We start from the raw sequence: 17,236 nt of genomic DNA on the forward strand, positions 1-17,236 counted from the left end.
GCCTTCCATGGTCCCCGGCATGAGACTTCTTGGCCTGGGGCTTTGCTCCTGCCCAGGCCCAGCCCTCACTCCACTCCCCTCATCTGCTGGCCAGAGGAGCCCCCGACTGCACCCAGTGTGTCCTCTTGGTGTCCAGGCCCTATTTCTGCACTGTCTTCCTCCCTGGGAGGCCCCCTGTCTTAGTTGGTTTTGGATGCTCTAACAGAAGGCCATAGGCTGGGAGCTTATGAACAACAGAAATGCACCACTCTCAGTTCTGGAGGCTGGGCAGTCCAAGATCAAGGTGCTGGCAGATTTGGCATCTGGTGAGGGCCCACCTCCTCATAGATGCCTTCTTTCCTCTGTGTTCTCACTGGTGGAAGCAGTAAGCCAGCTCTTTGGGGCCTCTTTTATAAGGGCACTAATCCTATTCATTGGGTTTTATCCCCACGACCTAATCACTTCCCAAAGGCCCTGCCTCCTAAATCCATCACCTTGGCAGTTAGGATTTGACCTTATGACTTTGGGGTGACACCAACATTCAGACCACAGCACTCTCTCACTGCTACCTTATTTCATCAAGCTTCCTAACTCCTTGTGCTCCGTCCCCTTCCCCTTCTGCCACATTTGGCTTTCAGGAAACATCTTGGTTCAAATTTCTACTTTGTCACTTATCAGATGAGTGTTCCAGGCAAGACAGTGAGCCTTTTAGAGACTGGAGGACCTTGTCACTGTCATTGCCACCCACCTTCCCCACTGCTCTCTGCTTCTCCCTTTCCTTTCCCACCTCCATGGGTTCTTCTGTCCTCTTATCCACCCACTATCCAGCAGCCAGCAGTCCACAGGCATTTGTGGGTCACTTATAGTGTGTACCGTGTGTGCCAGGTGGGTGTCAGGTGAGCCCAGCACCTGTGGGTTCCCCCTGTCCCAGCTGTGCAAGGCTATCCTCAGCCCTGCACCCCACCCCCTGCTTTATGGTACAGCTCCCGGCCAATTCTCAGGTGTGCTCACTGTTCGTATCAACTCCAGAATTCTAAGATGCACATTTTTCTTCTGAAACGAATGTGTGTCTTACCATTGATGTGCTTATGTAATGTGTTGTTTGTTTGTTTCTGGGAGACCCTTCTTTCTCCCTACTCCCTAAAAATATTAATTAGCTCATAAAGGATCTTTCGACTGATGGCATTTTAGCCTGGGGAAATACGACAAATGCATAATGTAATCAGGGACATCGGGAGATTATTTTTTAACTTGAAGGAGTAACTCTAATGGGAAAAATTGCAGGTTTTCTACTAACGGGGTATTTGGGATGTCTGTTTTTCAGACATCACTGATCATTGACTTGTCATGGGCCTAGATATTCTATCCTGAGAGCTTCACTCCTTTGGTCTTAGGGACCAAACAGAGCAGCTGCTGCCTGGCACTGTTACAGATCCCACATGATTTAGGGCTGAGGAGAGGACCTGGCGGGCAAGGTGATGTTTCCACTTCCAGTTCCCTTCTCAGCAGGGTGTTGAGACCAAGAACCACTCTGGGGATGGAGACAGTGGAGGGAAGAAGCACAGCCTCCCAGAAGGGAAGTCAAAGGACCTTGCAGGTAGAAATGGCCTGGAATGTTACAGACAGCCAGGTACCTGTGCCCACCTTCCTCTGGCTGCCACCTGGAGAGAAGGCATCTGCTCTCACTTCCCAGTGTGTCCGCTGGAGGGCACAGGTTGTAGGATGGTAGAAACCTCCTTGGTGCTCCTCCTCGTGAGCCTCCAGAGAATCCTGAAGGCTCCTTGGACAGAGTGGGTATCCTCATGGCAGGAGGGGCTGCTGCGAGGGAGGCAGCTGCACGTTCGTGGCAGTGGGGGAGGCTCCACCAGGGCCCACCCGGGGGGGTGCTGGCCGGCCCCACCTGACCTGGCCCTGCCATGCCACAGCATCAAAACCCAGAGCCTACCTGGCCCCACTTGTCATTCTCTTTCCCATTCCATTTCAAACCAGTCTGCCTTCAACCAGCCTCAAGCCCACAGTCCCTTCGAGCCACAGCGCTTCCCTCACTCCCCACAACAATCCGTCAGACAAACAGGTATTTACTGGGTGCCAGCACCAAGCCAGGTGCGTGGGGATCCAGAAATAGCAAAGACATGAAGCCCAGCCTGGTGGGGGCGGCCAGTGTGAAGAGACAGCTCAAGGTAGCCACTGCCATGTGCCAAAAGAGTGGGAGAGAAGGGAGTTCTCAGAGCTCAGAGGAGGAAGGCATCCCTGGGGCTGGTGGGCAGGGTGGCATTTCTGGAGGAACTGAGAGGAGACACGGACCTTTTGAGATGGGAAAAGCAGCCAGGGAGATGGGAGCACAAGCTCTCCAGTGGGAATGTGTGAGAAGTGGTCCTCCTAATGAGTCTCCAGAGAAAGCTGAAGGCTCCTTGGTAGACTAGTGTGGACGGCTGGGGGAGGGCTTGGAGGGGTCTGTGGGAAACATGGAGAATGGAGCTTTAATACCAGGCCAAGAGGAAGCCAGGCGCAGTGGCTCACGCCTGTAATCCCAGCACTTTGGGAGGCTGAGGTGGGTGGATCACGAGGTCAGGAGATTGAGACCATCCTGGCCAACATGGTGACACACCGTCTCTACTAAAAATACAAAAATTAGCTGGGTGTGGTGGCGTTTGCCTGTAATCCCAGCTGCTCAGGAGGCTGAGGCAGGAGAATGGCTTGAACCCGGGAGGTGGAGATTGCAGTGAGCTGAGATCGTGCCACTGCACTTCAGCCTGGTGACAGAGCGAGACTCCATCTCAAACAAAAACAAAAACAAACAAAACCAGGCCAAGGGATTTGGATTTCACCAGCAAGCAGTGGTCGCTGCTCCACTCTATCAGTTAGGAAACTCGGCTGAAGTGCTTTGCTCTGTGTATGGAGTTGGCTTTTTTCCTACAGAGTTGCACTGTCCAAAATGAAAGTCACTCACCTCCAGTTGCTACTGGGCACTTGGAATGAGGCTAGGGCGAACTGACATGTGCTGTAACTACAAAATAGCCACCAGATTTTGAAGTCATAGTATGAAAAGAAAAGAATGTAAAAAAGCTAAATAGTGTTTTACATAGAATACATATTGAAATAACATTTCGGATATGATGAATTACAGAAACATATATTATTCAAATTAATTTCAACTGTTTCTTTTTACTTTTTAAAAGGTGACTACTAGGAAATGTAAAATTCCCTATGTGGCCCACATTATAATTCTGTTGGACAGTGCTGGATGAGAGTCTTGACAATACCCGTTTTCACCCCTTTTTTTTCCTTTATAGTCATGCTTATCTTCTACTTCTCTTCTTTATCCCTCTGCAGTCCTCCCTTTTCTTCCCTCTGTTACACTGGCAGTCTCCTTCCCTTTGTCCTGTGTGATGGTAGACCATGGAATGAGGGGAAGTGGGTCTGGTGCCGCTTGCTCTTGCTGCAGCTCCCGAACTCAGCAAAGCCAGAATCTATAAGGCAGAGAGGCCCTGCTTATGGAAATGCTTGTGGGAATTAAAGTTCTAGATAATTCTTTTCTGGCTCACTTGCAGTCAAGCAGAAATTCTTTGGATTTTCATTTCTTTTTGCAAAGATTTATTTTAAAAAATTGATCAGTGGCATGCACATAATCTATAAGGCTGAATAGACTAGTATAAGACACACTGAGTCAAGCAGCTTCAGTCTGCCTTTGCCCTCCACACCAGAGGCCAAATCCCTCAACTGCAGCTCACTTTTAACTCTTCTTCAGGCATTTCTTTCCTAAAAGACATAAATTACCAATCAAATTTACAACCAAAGATTAGATTTCTATTTGTCGATTTTTAAATTTCTGATATTGCCTATGATATTCATATTGTAGAAGAAATGTCTTTTTTCTGTTCTAATATAGCTTATTATTTGTTTTATTGTTAATACAGAAATGTTGTTTACCATTGAGCCAAGTATAACATCATACAGGTAGTTACACTTTCTTACACAACTTTTTCTTTTCCTGGTCATAATAATTGCCTCATTTTCTTTTGATTGTTTTGTTTTCTATAGTATTTTTACAAATTCTTACCAAATTCTCTATCACATTATAAAATTCCTTCAAATACTATTTTTTAAAATACTCTTTTTTTTTTTCCTTTTTTTTTATTGGGGGGTCTTGCTATTTGTCCAGGCTGGTCTTGAACCCCTGTCCTCAAGTGGTCCTCCCGCCTCAGCCTCCTAAGTAATCCCAAAGTGTTGGGATTATGGGTGTGAGACACTGTGTAGTAATACTATTTTCCTGTGGCCATATTTGTCAGCAGTCCCATTGTTTCCAGTCCCCTCTCCTCTCCTCCAGATCCCCTCCCAGAGTCCCTCCTGCTCCCCTGTGGAAAGGCTGCAGAGGTCCCTGCACAGCTGTGTGCTTGGGAAGCCTTCCACCTCTGTCGGGTGCAGCCCTGTTTTGTTGTTCTTCTTTCTTGGTTTGTGTTAGTACCTTTTTGAGAAGGAGTGTTGAGAAGGTTAATTTTTTTTGAACTTATATATGTTTGAAAATGGCTTTATTCTATTCTCATACTTGATTAATGGTTTGGCTGGGCAGATAATTCTAGACTGGAAATCACCCTTCCTCCTCAATACCTTGAAGGCAGCTGCTCTATTGTTTTCAAGCTTCTGGATTCACTCTTGAAAAATCTCAAGCTATTCTGATTTCTGACCTTCATGGGACCTGTTTGATTTTTCTCCAGAAGGCTTCAGAACCACCTCTTTGGTCCCGTTGTTTGGATACTTCATGGGGAGATGTCTTTCGGGCGGGTTCTTTCCCCCATCTATTTTGCTGGGCACTCAGAGGACCTTTTCTATCTAGAAATGCAGACTTTCAGTTCTAGGAAACAGGCTTCGTAATTTTTTCCCTAATTTTCTCCCTATCATTTCCTCCATTCTTTCTCTCTTTCTAGTGAAATGTGGAATTTCTGACTGGTTCCTTCAACGTTTGCATCTTTTTTCCTCCCATTCCCCACTTCTCTGTCTTCTCGTTTTGGTTTCTTGGAGTCCTCAGCTTTGTCTTCCACTTGCCCTGTTGAATTTCATTTCATCTCATACATTTCTAATTTCCAAGAGATCTTTTTCTTGTTTTCTCATTGATCCTTCTTCAAGAGCTTCTTGTTGTTGCATGGATCCAACATCTTATTTTCCTGAGTGTACAGATTATATTGTTTTGAAGTTAATTTTTTTTTTCTAGCCCTTGCATTAACTCTGTTCCCCTAGTTCATTTTTTAAAAATTACACTTTAAGTTCTGGGATACATGTGCAGAATGTGCAGGTTCTTTACATAGGTATACACGTGCCATGGTGGTTTGTTGCACCCATCAATCCATCATCTACATTAGGTATTTCTCCTAATGCTCTCCCTCCTCTTGTCCCCTACCCCTCCACAGGCCCCGGTGTGTGATGTTCCCCTCCCTGTGTCCATGTGTTCTCATTGTTCAACTCCCACTTATGAGTCAGAATATGTGGTGTTTGGTTTTCTGTTCCTGTGTTGGTTTGCTGAGAATGATGGTTTCCAGTTTCATCCATGTCCCTGCAAAGGACATGATATTCTGAGTTCATTTTTAAAAATTTGGTAGGTTCTCTTTCTCTTTTCACTTTGTAATCAAAAGATCGATCACTCTTAGGCTATCTGTTCATGCCAAACAGTAGGTCACTAAAGCTGTCTAGAATGCCTGTGTGCCTTGAGGGTGAGAATGGACTTTTCAATGAATGGGCTTCATTATAGAGTGGCCAGTTGGGGACCCAGTGATTTAACTGGGGTGCTCTCAACCAGAAGTATCTGCGGAGCTCTTCCTGGGACCAATGATTTTCTTTAGAGAGGCATCCCCCAGTTTCACCCTGGGGCTGTGGAGAGTGCAGGGGAGGGGCACACGCTTGGGTAACAGTGTTTTTTGCACCAAGTAGTAGAAGAGGACAGGGATTCCAAAGTTTCATATACAGACTTTCACTTAATTCTGCTGTGTTTGTTAGCATGGTGCTGCACCCTTCCCCTCTTCTGCCTCGGGTCAATCCCCACTCCTACCGGAGCCTCTCTGGGAAGGAAATTCACTGCCCTGCATGAGAAAGGGGAGGAGCCCTGGGCAGAACTGCTCCTTACACAGATTGCAATCAGTCTCCCTGTTCTCAGTTCTGCCCTTTCTCCTGCCTTCCAAAGTAGACACTGCCTCCAATTCCTGACCCTTCCAGCATTGTGCGGCAAGACTTGTCCATTTCTTCTTGACCACTCCTTTGGTAGGTGCTTGGTCTTCAATTTCTCAACTCTGTTAATTCCTCCATCTGCTTTCTTTTTCTTCCAAAAATTTGTTGACATCTGTTGCCTGCTGATGTCACCTCTCCTGTTCTCTGTCCTTGTCTGTTTATTGTCTCTTTATTCCTTTGTTCTCATTTTAGTGGGTATTAGGAGGAGCAGACATGTACTGAATCTGCCATGTTTAGCAGGAAGTTTTCTGTAAATCTTTCTGAAATGCCAGGTCTACTTCTTGGCCTCATTAAAGGCCTTCCTTTGCCACCTAAAGCTGGATTTTTGCTTAGAATTTGTAAGGCTTTCTTGTCATCAGGCTCAATTTTATTTAGAAAAGGACTAGAGCTCAAATTGAATGTAGCCTGAACCCAGCTTATACCTGGACACATTTGCTTTTAAATAAATGACAATGTTATCATAAATTATTTAACTATTACTTAAATAAAAAACTCTTTTGTGTGATCTGAATCTTTTCCTTCCTTAAAACTGTATGCAAAACAACTTCTGGTTGTTTTTTCTCTGGGAATTAGGGCTCCATATGGATTGAGTCCTGGCTGGCCAGGCTTCAGTGAAGTTCAGAGCTTGGCTAAGCTGGACTAACTTTTCTCCATGTGGCATCTTTAAAAAGGTAGTAGGGTCAGTGAGCTTGCATAGGAGTCTAATTGAAAAGGCCAAGCTTTAGGAACCTTAAAACTTCTAAACAAGTACGTTAATTATAAAAAGGATGCTTATGTATTCATTAAAGACATACTTCCCTCTCCAACAGGTACACACACACAGCCTTTAGCTGGCTGGGTTAAAGATGACCACATGCCTCTAACAATGATGACGCTGCTGTGTCCTAATGCAGGTCTAGAGCTTCACCAGCCCCAGGCTGCCCCTGGTGGGCACAAGAGTCAGTGCGGTGGCTGCTCCTGCTGGTCGTCATGGAGATGTCTCTGTCCTTGCCTTCCAGGTGCCCCCTTTCAAAGGTCTCAGCATCCTCACGCTACCTCCTGCCGCCACTTCCACCTGGGCCCCCCGCAGCCGCAGCAGCTCGCTCCCGACTTCCCGCTGGCCCACCCCGTGCAGTCGCAGCCAGGCCTCAGCGCCCACATGGCCCCGGCCCACCAGCACAGCGGCGCCCTGCACCAGTCGCTGACCCCGCTGCCCACCCTGCAGTTCCAGGACGTCACAGGTCCCTCCTTCCTACCTCAGGCCCTGCACCAGCAATACCTCCTGCAGCAGCAGCTCCTGGAAGCCCAGCACCGCAGGCTCGTCTCGCACCCCAGGTTGGTGCTGCCTGGGGCGGAGGTGGGGACCCGGGTGGGGCTGGGTGAAGGGGCAGGGCCAGGGCGAGGGCGTGGCCCGGTGTGGCAGAGACGGGGGCGGGGCTACAGGCTGCTGGACTCCTGGCTTCTCTCCCTGGTTTGGCTGACAGTCACCAAGTGGGTCTCTGCAGGAAGTAGCTGTTGTTTCAGAGGCATTCATTTCAGGCAGTGAGCACTGTCCTGGCCTGACATGGGCTCCCTCAGAAGCCACTGTGTGTCCCCATTGCGTCACCCAGGTGCAGGGTCTGGGACCGGGTAACTGGTGGTCCACGATCCTCACAGTGGACTCCTGCATGGTGTGGGAGGAAATTTGTCTAGGGAACCGCTCATGTCCCCTCCAGCTTTATGACTGCCTGATTCTAACACCCAAGAACCCTAAAGAATACCAAAAGGAAAAGACTGGTTCCAGGAATGGCTGGTTCCCGCCCTCAAGAGCTCTCAAGAGCCCACAGTCTAGATAGAGTCTGGCTGCATATTAATACTTAGGAAACAAGCAGGGAGTCAAATTAGACAATCCTAATCAAATAGGTCTGGAGTAGCTGTGGGGCCCTGGGTGAGTCACTGTGCCTCTCTGAGTCTCAACTGTCAGGAGAAAGAGTTGGATAGTCAGTGGATCTCAAACTTTTTGGTCTCAGGACTCTTTTCCACTCTTGCAAATTAATGAAGACTACAAAGAGCTTCTGTTTATGTGGGTTTTGACTACTGATGTTTGCCATATTAAAAATGAAAACTAAAAAGTTTTAAATATTTATTAATTCTCTTAAAAATAACAACAAATTCATGTTATATTTTATATATATTTTTATATATGTTATATTATATATATTTTAAATATAATAATACATTTTTATGAAAAATAACCACTATATATAAATTTAGTGAGAAGAATGACTTTTTTAAAAACATTTGCAAATCTCTTTAATGTGTGGCTTAATAGAAGGCAGCTGTGTTCTTATGTCTGCTTCTGCATTCAATCTTGCAGAATCTGTGTCATGTAGTTTCTGCAAAACTTCTCTGTTCATTTGTGACAGAATGAGAGTGAAAAGGCAAATAGCCTTATAGTATTATTAGGAAAATAGTTTTGACCTCTTGAACCACCTGAAAGGGTTGCAGGGACTCTCAAGGATGCTCGGAGCACACTTTGAGAAATGCTGGACTAGATCATTTCTAAGGCCCTAGGATGCTTGAGATAGAAGGTGAGTGTTGTAGGAGATCAGAAGGAGAAGAGGTCACCATGATCTGGGATGTTCAAGGAGGCCTTCCTGGAGGAGGAAGGCTTTGACCTGTGTCATGAAAGCTGGGAAGAGTGTCGAAAAAGGGTTGAGGCGAGGAGAAGAGCATGATGGGAGTAGAGGGGTGCATCGAGCCTGCAGGAGGCAAGTCTGTGTGTCTTGAAGATGGCCCACCAAGGACAGTGAAAAGGAGAAGGGCGAAGAGGCAGAGAGTGTGGGTGGAGGCAGGTAGTCTGCCGCAGACACACCAAGGGAGAGACCTCCGCACAGTGGGCAGCCTGGAGACAGACAGAGTTCCTGAGGTGCAGCCTGCTGTTCATCTGGGAAGCTTCCTTGGAGTTTGTCAAGAGTGGTGAAGCTCAGTACTTGTTAGACTGTGGGTGCTGAGCGGGGCTGCAAGAGTGGGGCAACCTGAGGGTTTCTCAGAGCTCCTGAGAACTAGCGGCCTGGGTAGCCCCTGACGCCAGGGCTCTCCATCCCTTCTGGTGCAGACGGAGTCAGGAGCGTGTATCTGTCCACCCCCACCGCCTCCACCCCAGCTTCGACTTTGGCCAGCTGCAGACACCTCAGCCCAGGTATTTGGCTGAGGGCACTGACTGGTGAGTCTCAGGGCCCCTGGGGGAGGCAGGGAGGAAGGGAGGAAGGAGGGAGGAGGGAGGTCTTGCCAGGTCCATGGAGTTTCTGTTTTCATTCACTTTGAGTGGCGCAGGAGGCCTAGTTCTCAGGCCTCAGCCTTTGCCTCTGCTCCCAGCCACTCTCTGGGCCAGATGGTCCCACATGGGCCTGGTTCTAGCAATTAGCTTAGATGTTACTGGGTGCTATTATGGACTCAGTGTTCAGCATAGGACTCAGTGTTCATGGTCCTGCAGTGGGGGAGGGGGGACAGGGATAGAAAACATTTCCCAGGCTCAATGAGGGATATGAACCAGTGGCCCCTTGGGGGAGAGCAGAAAGGAGAATTCCGAGGAACTGGGTGGTCAGGAAGTCTTCCTGGAGGAGGTGTGTCTCAAGGGATCCACAGAGAAGTGCCAGGGTATGCTAGCAAGGCAATGCTGGGTGGGGTGGCTGTGTAAACACAGGCTTACATTGCATCTTGAACGATGGAGACAAAGCCAGCCAGGTCAGAGGTCAGGACTGAGGAGGGGAGCTGGGGAGAGAGGTTGAGGGTGGTGTTGTTGCTGAGTCTTTGCAGATAGTGGGCCCCTAAGAGACCTGCCCATAATTTCCCTCACTCAGGACAGATGTCTTTGTTGTCCTGAGATGCAGGGTCGCTTGGTTTTGGATCCTGGGTCCCACCCAACTCTGGTTCTAGCTCAGAAGAGAGCTGATATTAACTAGAGTTGGATCAGAACCCTTGAAAACTTAAAAAGATGTGCAGTTCACTGAATATTTAAAGGTAAAAGGCATCATGCCTGCAAAGAGTTTGGGAAAAAAAATGTATCTAATCTATCATCTATCTTCACAGAGGATTGTGTGTGGAGATATATGTATGTGTGTGTGCATGTGTGTGTGTGTGTGTGTATGTGTAAGTATGTTATATACATTGGGGGGAGAGAGAAAGGGAGACAGAGAGAGAAGGAAATAGAAATGCAGTAAAATGGTGACATTTGGGGAATCTGGGTGAAGGGTATACAGGAATTCTTTATGCTGTTCTTGCAACTTTTAGGTCAAAAATGTTTTTTGTTTTGTTTTGTTTTAGAGTGTAAAATAATCTATCAATGGAAAAGCATGAATTATCTTAAAGTTTGATGTGCCGTTGTGTCATTTTTTAGCCATTTGTCAGGCTTAGTCCAGGGTTGCTTTGGGAGCCCTTCCCATGTACACCCGGGAGTGATTCCAGAGAATAGTTCCAGTCAATTGAATGCTAAGGGTGCTTCTACGGTGCAGGAAATTGTGGCTTTCACATGTTCCATTTTCTTCAGCCCTTTGCTCATTCTCAGGTACACTTTCCGTTAAATTGAACAATTCCATAAAAGATAGATTGCACTGCAGCCAACTTCTGCCCAGCCTTTTCCAATTAGCAGATTCAAATTAGGAAGATTTAATTGCAGTTTGGATTGAATTCTGTCCCTCAGCAGTCAAGTCAATTTCATTTAATTCAATTCAGCACACATGGAGCATTCAGGGCCCTTGCATATGGCTGAGTGATTGGAACATGCACAGGGGCCTACAGGCAAGTGGGACAGAACAGGTGACATAGGTGGGACTCATCCTGGGGAGATGGCAGGAGGAGCAGTGCAGGTGCTGGCCCTGTCCTCAGCTTTCTTTACAGAGCCAAACCTCCTTATCTTTCTTATTTAAACCAGTCTGCATTCCTGGCTCCTACCTGCCCCAAGAAACAGAAAGAAAGAGGCTCCAGGAGGCTGGTCCCTGCCCTAGGAGGGGATGCTGGGAGGCCCTGCCTGGAGGCCCGTCTGGTCCACCCTTGGGCTCTTTCTGCCTGTTCTGTTCCCACTTCCCAAGTAGGATGCTGATTCTCCTCCCTTATAATTAGCTCTGCTCCAGCGGGGGGCCAGCCTAGTGGCGCCCAGGGGTTTTGTGATTGATTGTGCTAACTGCATCCCAGCCCACTTTTCTAGAGAGCTGCTTCTGCCAGGAGATAGGCAGCCTGGTAATTGGATGATAGGAAATGCATTATATCTCTACTCTCACCCTTTGCAAGGAGCCCCTGGGGGCCAGGGGAGTGTGTCTGTTGCATCCCCCATCCCCTTTAGCGAACCATCAGAGACCACTGACTTCTGCCCTAGATCATTCCAGAAACTGGGCTGCAAGCTCATGTCCAGCCCCAAGGTCGTCCAGCCCCTGAGGTTACCCTGGCCTTTTTTCCTACTTTGGGATATCTTAACCCAACCCAAGCAGCTTCTCTCAGCTGGGAACCCTGGCCTGAGAGTGTGTGGAAGCAGCAGGCCTTGGGGGATACATCCAAAACCCCTCTCTTTCTCGCCCATGCCTAATAACTTTATCCTGACCTTGAGCCACAACCCAGTGCCTCCGTCCTTTTCACGCTCCTTCTTGGACTCAGTCCTGACTTCTCAGTTCTAACTCTGCTCCCCAGTGTAGACTGTACCCTGCTGTGTCACAGCTGTAGCCCTGCCCAGGCCGAGGTCTGTAAGTACCTGGGACCTGTGGGCAGAGAGTGGGTGGAGGGTGAGCACCTCTAATTGTCCTTTCCCCTCTGGGAAACCTTGCCTCAGCAAAGCCCCCAAAGCTCCCTGAGCCTGGAGTCACCCATAGGATGGTGCTGCCACTTGTGGGGCCAAATTCTAGGAAGAACTTAGGGTCTGCACAGCAACCAGACCACACCATGTTCAAGAACATTGAAAGTGGAGAATAAAGTTCAGTGTGATGTTGAGATACAAAGGCCAAAAATGATACATTGGCACAAGAAATCTCCAAAACACAGTTCTGGGTTAACCCTGTGGCTTTAGGTCTGTAGGATATTCCTGCAACCCATTTAGAAACTTAGCAAGCTCTTACAGGCTGGTGGCAACAGCAAAGGCTGGACACACTGCTGCTTTAGGGGCTAATTTCTCTTTGAGGCAGGTCCTGGTCCAGACTTCTTTAGGGTTTGAGGAACCACATCCCCTGTTGGGGTAGCCTAGGTCCAGGAAGGAATTTCTGATGAGATGATAAGAGGGGCATCATGAGAACCCACCCAGGCCCACCCAGGGCAGACCATCCCACCCATTTGAGGGGCAAGTGTCTCTTGCTTTTACAGTTAGCATTCTTGGGATTGCGGTGACTGTATTCCAAGTTCCTCGGGACTTTGCTTTGGTAGAATTCCTTGAACATTTGTTTTGAATTTGTTGGGTTCCCTGAGACTTCTGGGTAAATGCTAAAAATCAGAGCTTCTGCCATGTGAGGCAGTACAATGGAATGAGCCCAGACAAGAGTGTGAAACACTGATGGTCCCAACTGGCCAGCCAAAGTCTGTGAATAAGGCACTGTCCTACTGCAGGCCTCAGATGGAGGGGCTGGCCTAGTGGATTTCTAAGTTTGCATCCAACTGGCTCCAAGAGTTTAGCTCATTTCCCAAGTGACGGGCTCATCATGAGTTGTTCTAGGAATTCGGCCTGATAATGGCTCTTTGCATCTTTATAGTGCTCCACAAAGAACTTTTACCTGCATTTTCTCATTTGATGCTCCAGCATTACCATGAGGAGCTACTGTTATCATCATCTTAGAGATGAGACTCAAAGAGGTGAATTAGCTACAGAGGGTCTCACAGCTAAGAAGGGGTGGGCCTGGGACAAGGACCTGGGTCTTCTGACAGCTGCTGCTGTTCAGGCTATGGTGTGCGTGGAGCCTGTGAGAGTGACTGGCAGTCCTTCCTGCCCATAGCAGCTAGACCTGGGCTGTGCAAAGAGGAGGATGGGGCCAGATGCCAGGGACCATCAGAGACCATCAGAGAGCTCCTGCCAGCTCTCCAGGGCTCATACGCTCATGAGCATAACCCAGGGAACAGGGATCAGACTCCCTTGAAGGCTGATGGCTTTGTTGGGTTTTTCCCTTAGAACCATCTCAGATTACATTGCAGGCCAATGTGTAGCCAAACCCAGGCTGTGTGGGATTCAAGCTTAGCGGCAGCAGGCACAGTGGAAGCATAGGAAGTTAGTGGTGAGGGCCTGCTCGTGGCAAGATGAGGAGGGGAAGTCTCAGAGTCCCACGCCTCCTGCCATCTCGCTCCTGTAGGATCTGAGATTGAACCTTCTGAGGCCCTGGCATTTCTCTCAAGTGTGCTTTTAGGGCCTGGCTGCACTTTCCCAAAGGGAAGCTGTGTCCTAATTACCAGGGACCACTTCAATGTACACAGCAGACTGCAAGAAAGGACTGCTCGCAGCATATTTTCTCTAATAAATGCCACAAGTTTCCATGAATGTGTTTGGTATTTCAGAAGTTGGTGCCCATAGAGATAAAACTTGGAGTTAGTGGACGTTACCTTTGCACAATAGAGAAACTTCTTAATTAAAAAAACCCTTTTTATTATAGAAAATATCAAACAATAAAAAAATAAGAGAATAGTATAATGAATTCACACACATATGTCATCCAGCTTTGACATCAACTCATAGCCAGTTTTTTTTTTTTTTTTTTTTTTTTTTTAAGACAGAGTCTCACTCTGTGCCACCAGGCTGGAGTGCAGTGGTGTGATCTTGGTTCACTGTAACCTCTGCTTCCCGGGTTCAAGCAATTCTCCTGCCTCAGTCTCCCGACTGAGTGTGCGCCACCACACCCAGCTAATTTTTGTATTTTTAGTAGAGACAGGGTTTCACCATGTTGGCCAGGATGGTCTCGATCTCTTCACTTCATGATCTGCCTGCCTCAGCCTCCCAAAGTGCTGGGATTACAGGCGTGAGCCACAATGCCCATATCTCATGGCCAGTTTTACTCATCTTTGTTCCCTGATGTTATAGTCATCTCCGTTACCGGTGGTTTTGCTTTCCAGGGTTTCAGTTACCCATGTAAACCACGGTCTGAAAATATTACAGCATTTTGAGAGATTGAAAAAGAGAGAGAGAGAGAGAGAGAGACCATATTCACATAATGTTTTTTGCAGTATATTGTTATAATTGTTCTATTTTGTTATTGGTTATTGTTGTTAGTCTCTTACTGTGCCTAATTTATAAATTAAGCTTTATCATTGGTATGAATATATAGTATAGGAAGAAACATAGTATATATAAGATTTAGTATTATCTGCATTTTCAGGCAGCCACTGGTGTCCTGGAACATATCCCTCACAGAAAAGGAGAAACTGCTGTATTTGGAAATAAATCCAGGCATCATATTATTTCATCTGTAAATATTTTATGAAGTATCTCGAGAGATAATGACTCTGCTTTTTCACATCCTTACTTTGATACCACTGTTAACATAAAGAAATGTAATAATAATTTTTACTATAATCAAATGTCTAGCCAGTACTAAAATTTCTCTGTTATACTTTGTATCAATCAAGATCCAGATAAGTTTTATACATTGTGATTGGTTGATATGTCACATAAGTCTCATTTAATCTACCTGTTGCTGGATTCAAATTGCTAAAATTTTGTTAAGTAACTTTTACATCTTTTTTCATGAGTAATATTGGTTTATAGGTTTTTTTTCCTTGAAATGTCTTTGTCTGATTTTTGTATCAGTGCACTGCTTGCCTCATTGAATGGTTTGGGAAGTGTTTCTTCATCTACTTTCTGAAAGAGGTTGTGTAGGATTGGTATTATTATTTTTAATTAACTAATTAATTAATTTTTAGATGCAGGGTCTTGCTCTGTCACCCAGGCTGGAGTGCACCTTGGCTCACTGCAGCCTCGATCTCCTGGGCTCAAGCGATCTTCCTGCCTCAGCCTCCTGAGTAGCTGGGACTACAGGTGTGCACCATTGTACCCAGCTAACTTTTTGTTTTTTAAATTTTTGTAGAGAGTGTCTTGCTATGTTGCCTAGGCTGATCCCGAACTTCTGGGCTCAAGCGATCCTCCCACCTCAACCTCCCAAAGTGCTGGGATTACAGGTGTGAGCCACTGTGCCCAGTCACAGGCTGGTCTTAAATGCCTAGGCCCAAGGGATTCTCTTGCCTCAGCCTCCTATGTAGCTGGGATTATAGGTGTGTGCCACTGCATCTGGTAATTTTGGTAATTTGTCTTTCAATAAATTTTTTCTTTTCATTGGATGTACTGGCATAAGGCTATTCATAATATTTTCTTATCGTTTGAACATGTGGAATCTGTTATAATTCTACCTCTTTCATTCCTCATATGAGCAATTTGTATATTCTCTCTTTTGTTCTTGATCAATCTAGATAGAAATTGAATCATTTGTACTGCTCTTTAGAAAATAGCCTTTGATCCCATTGTTTGTTTTTTATTTCACTGATTTCTGATCTTGATTTTATTATTTCCTCCTTTCTACTTATTTTGGGCTCTAGCTTCTTAAGGTGGAAACTTAGATCATGACTTTGGGTTTTCTTTTCTAATATAAGCATATAAAACTGAATTTTTCTTTAAGGACTACAAACTTCTAATTAGCGTTATGAATTCTTTTTGACCCTGGGTAATTTAGAAGTTTATTATTTGATTTTTGAAAATTTGGGATTTTGCAGAAATTTTTTTTGTTGTTGACTTCTAATTTAATACCAACGTGATCGGAAAACATACTGTGTAATTCTAATCCTTTTAAATTTATTGAGACTTGTTTTATGGTCCGGCATTTATTCTATCTTAGTAAATGTTCTATATGTATTTTTAAAAAGCATATATTCTACTCTTCTTGGATGGAGTATTCTGTAAATTTCAGTTAGATCAAGTTGGTCGATAGTATTGTTCAGGTCTTTTATATTCTACTGATATTTTTTCATGAATTATTCCATGAATTATAGAGGAGGAGGGTGGATGTCTACAACTCTAATTATGAATTTGTTTTCTTTCAGTTCTGTCAGTTTTTGCTTCACTTATTTTGACTTATATATATTAGCATATTAAAAGGATTGTCATTTTTCAAGACGAGCTGACTCCTTTATCATTATGAAACATCTTTCCTTATCCTTGGTAATATCCCTTGGTTCAAAGTCTACCTTGTCTGATATTAACATAGCCATTCCAGCTTTCTTCCAGTTAACGCTTACAGGGTGTATCTCTTTCCTCCTTTTACTTTTGACCTAGTATCTACATCTTTATATCTTGAATGGACAGCATATAGTTGGTGATTGTTTTGCAGTTGACAATCTCTGTCTGTTAACTGGGGTATTTAGACCATTTGCATTTAATGCAATTGTCTACATGGTTGGAATTAAATCTGCCATCTTGCTATTTGTTTTCTTTTTCTTCCATCAGTTTTGTTGTTGTCATTTCATTGTTTTTCTTTTAAAAGTTTTGTCTGTTTTTTGCCTTCTTTTGGATCAGTTGAGAATTTTTAGTATTAAATATTGGTTTAAAAGTCATACCACTTTATTTTATTTTATTTTGGGAATTCACTAGGTTTACAATGTGCCTATTTAGCATATCACACCCTAAAATAGAATTATACCATTTTGTGTGTAATGCAAAACTCTTACGACTGTATACTTCCATTACCCCTTCCCATCCTTTGCTACTCGTTTGGTAGGTTTTATCTCTATGTATGCATAATCACCAAAATACATTGTTATCATTTTTGCTTAAACCAGTGGTTGGCAAATTATGGCCTGTGAATCAAATCTTGCCTGGTCTCTGTTCTTGTAAATAAAGTTTTATTGGAACACAGACACATCTATTTGTTCACCTATTGTTTATGGCTGCTTTTGCACTACAGTGATGCTTGAGTAGTTGTGACAGAGACTGTACGACTTTTGAAGCCCCAAATAATTACTATTCATGATCCTTTACAGAAAAATGTTTGCCAGTCTCTGCTTTAAACTGTCAACCTTTACAGACAATTTTTAATAGGAAAGCAATTATTTATATGTCCCACATAATTATCATTTC

General features: G+C 45.3%; 1 protein-coding gene across 2 annotated transcripts in view; it reads left to right on the forward strand.

Moving 5' to 3' along the window:
- RNF165 (ring finger protein 165) overlaps nucleotides 1-17,236 on the forward strand; it is a 293,800-nt gene that overhangs the window by 258,917 nt on the left and 17,647 nt on the right. For both annotated transcript variants that reach the window (XM_030925830.1, XM_010386821.2), the window contains 2 exons: nucleotides 7,194-7,509; nucleotides 9,272-9,379. In XM_030925830.1, coding sequence (XP_030781690.1) covers nucleotides 7,194-7,509; nucleotides 9,272-9,379 — 424 coding nt within the window. The remainder of the gene's footprint in view (nucleotides 1-7,193; nucleotides 7,510-9,271; nucleotides 9,380-17,236) is intronic.

The sequence above is a fragment of the Rhinopithecus roxellana genome, chromosome 21, assembly GCF_007565055.1.
Source record: "Rhinopithecus roxellana isolate Shanxi Qingling chromosome 21, ASM756505v1, whole genome shotgun sequence".
NCBI classification, from domain to species: Eukaryota; Metazoa; Chordata; class Mammalia; order Primates; family Cercopithecidae; genus Rhinopithecus; species Rhinopithecus roxellana.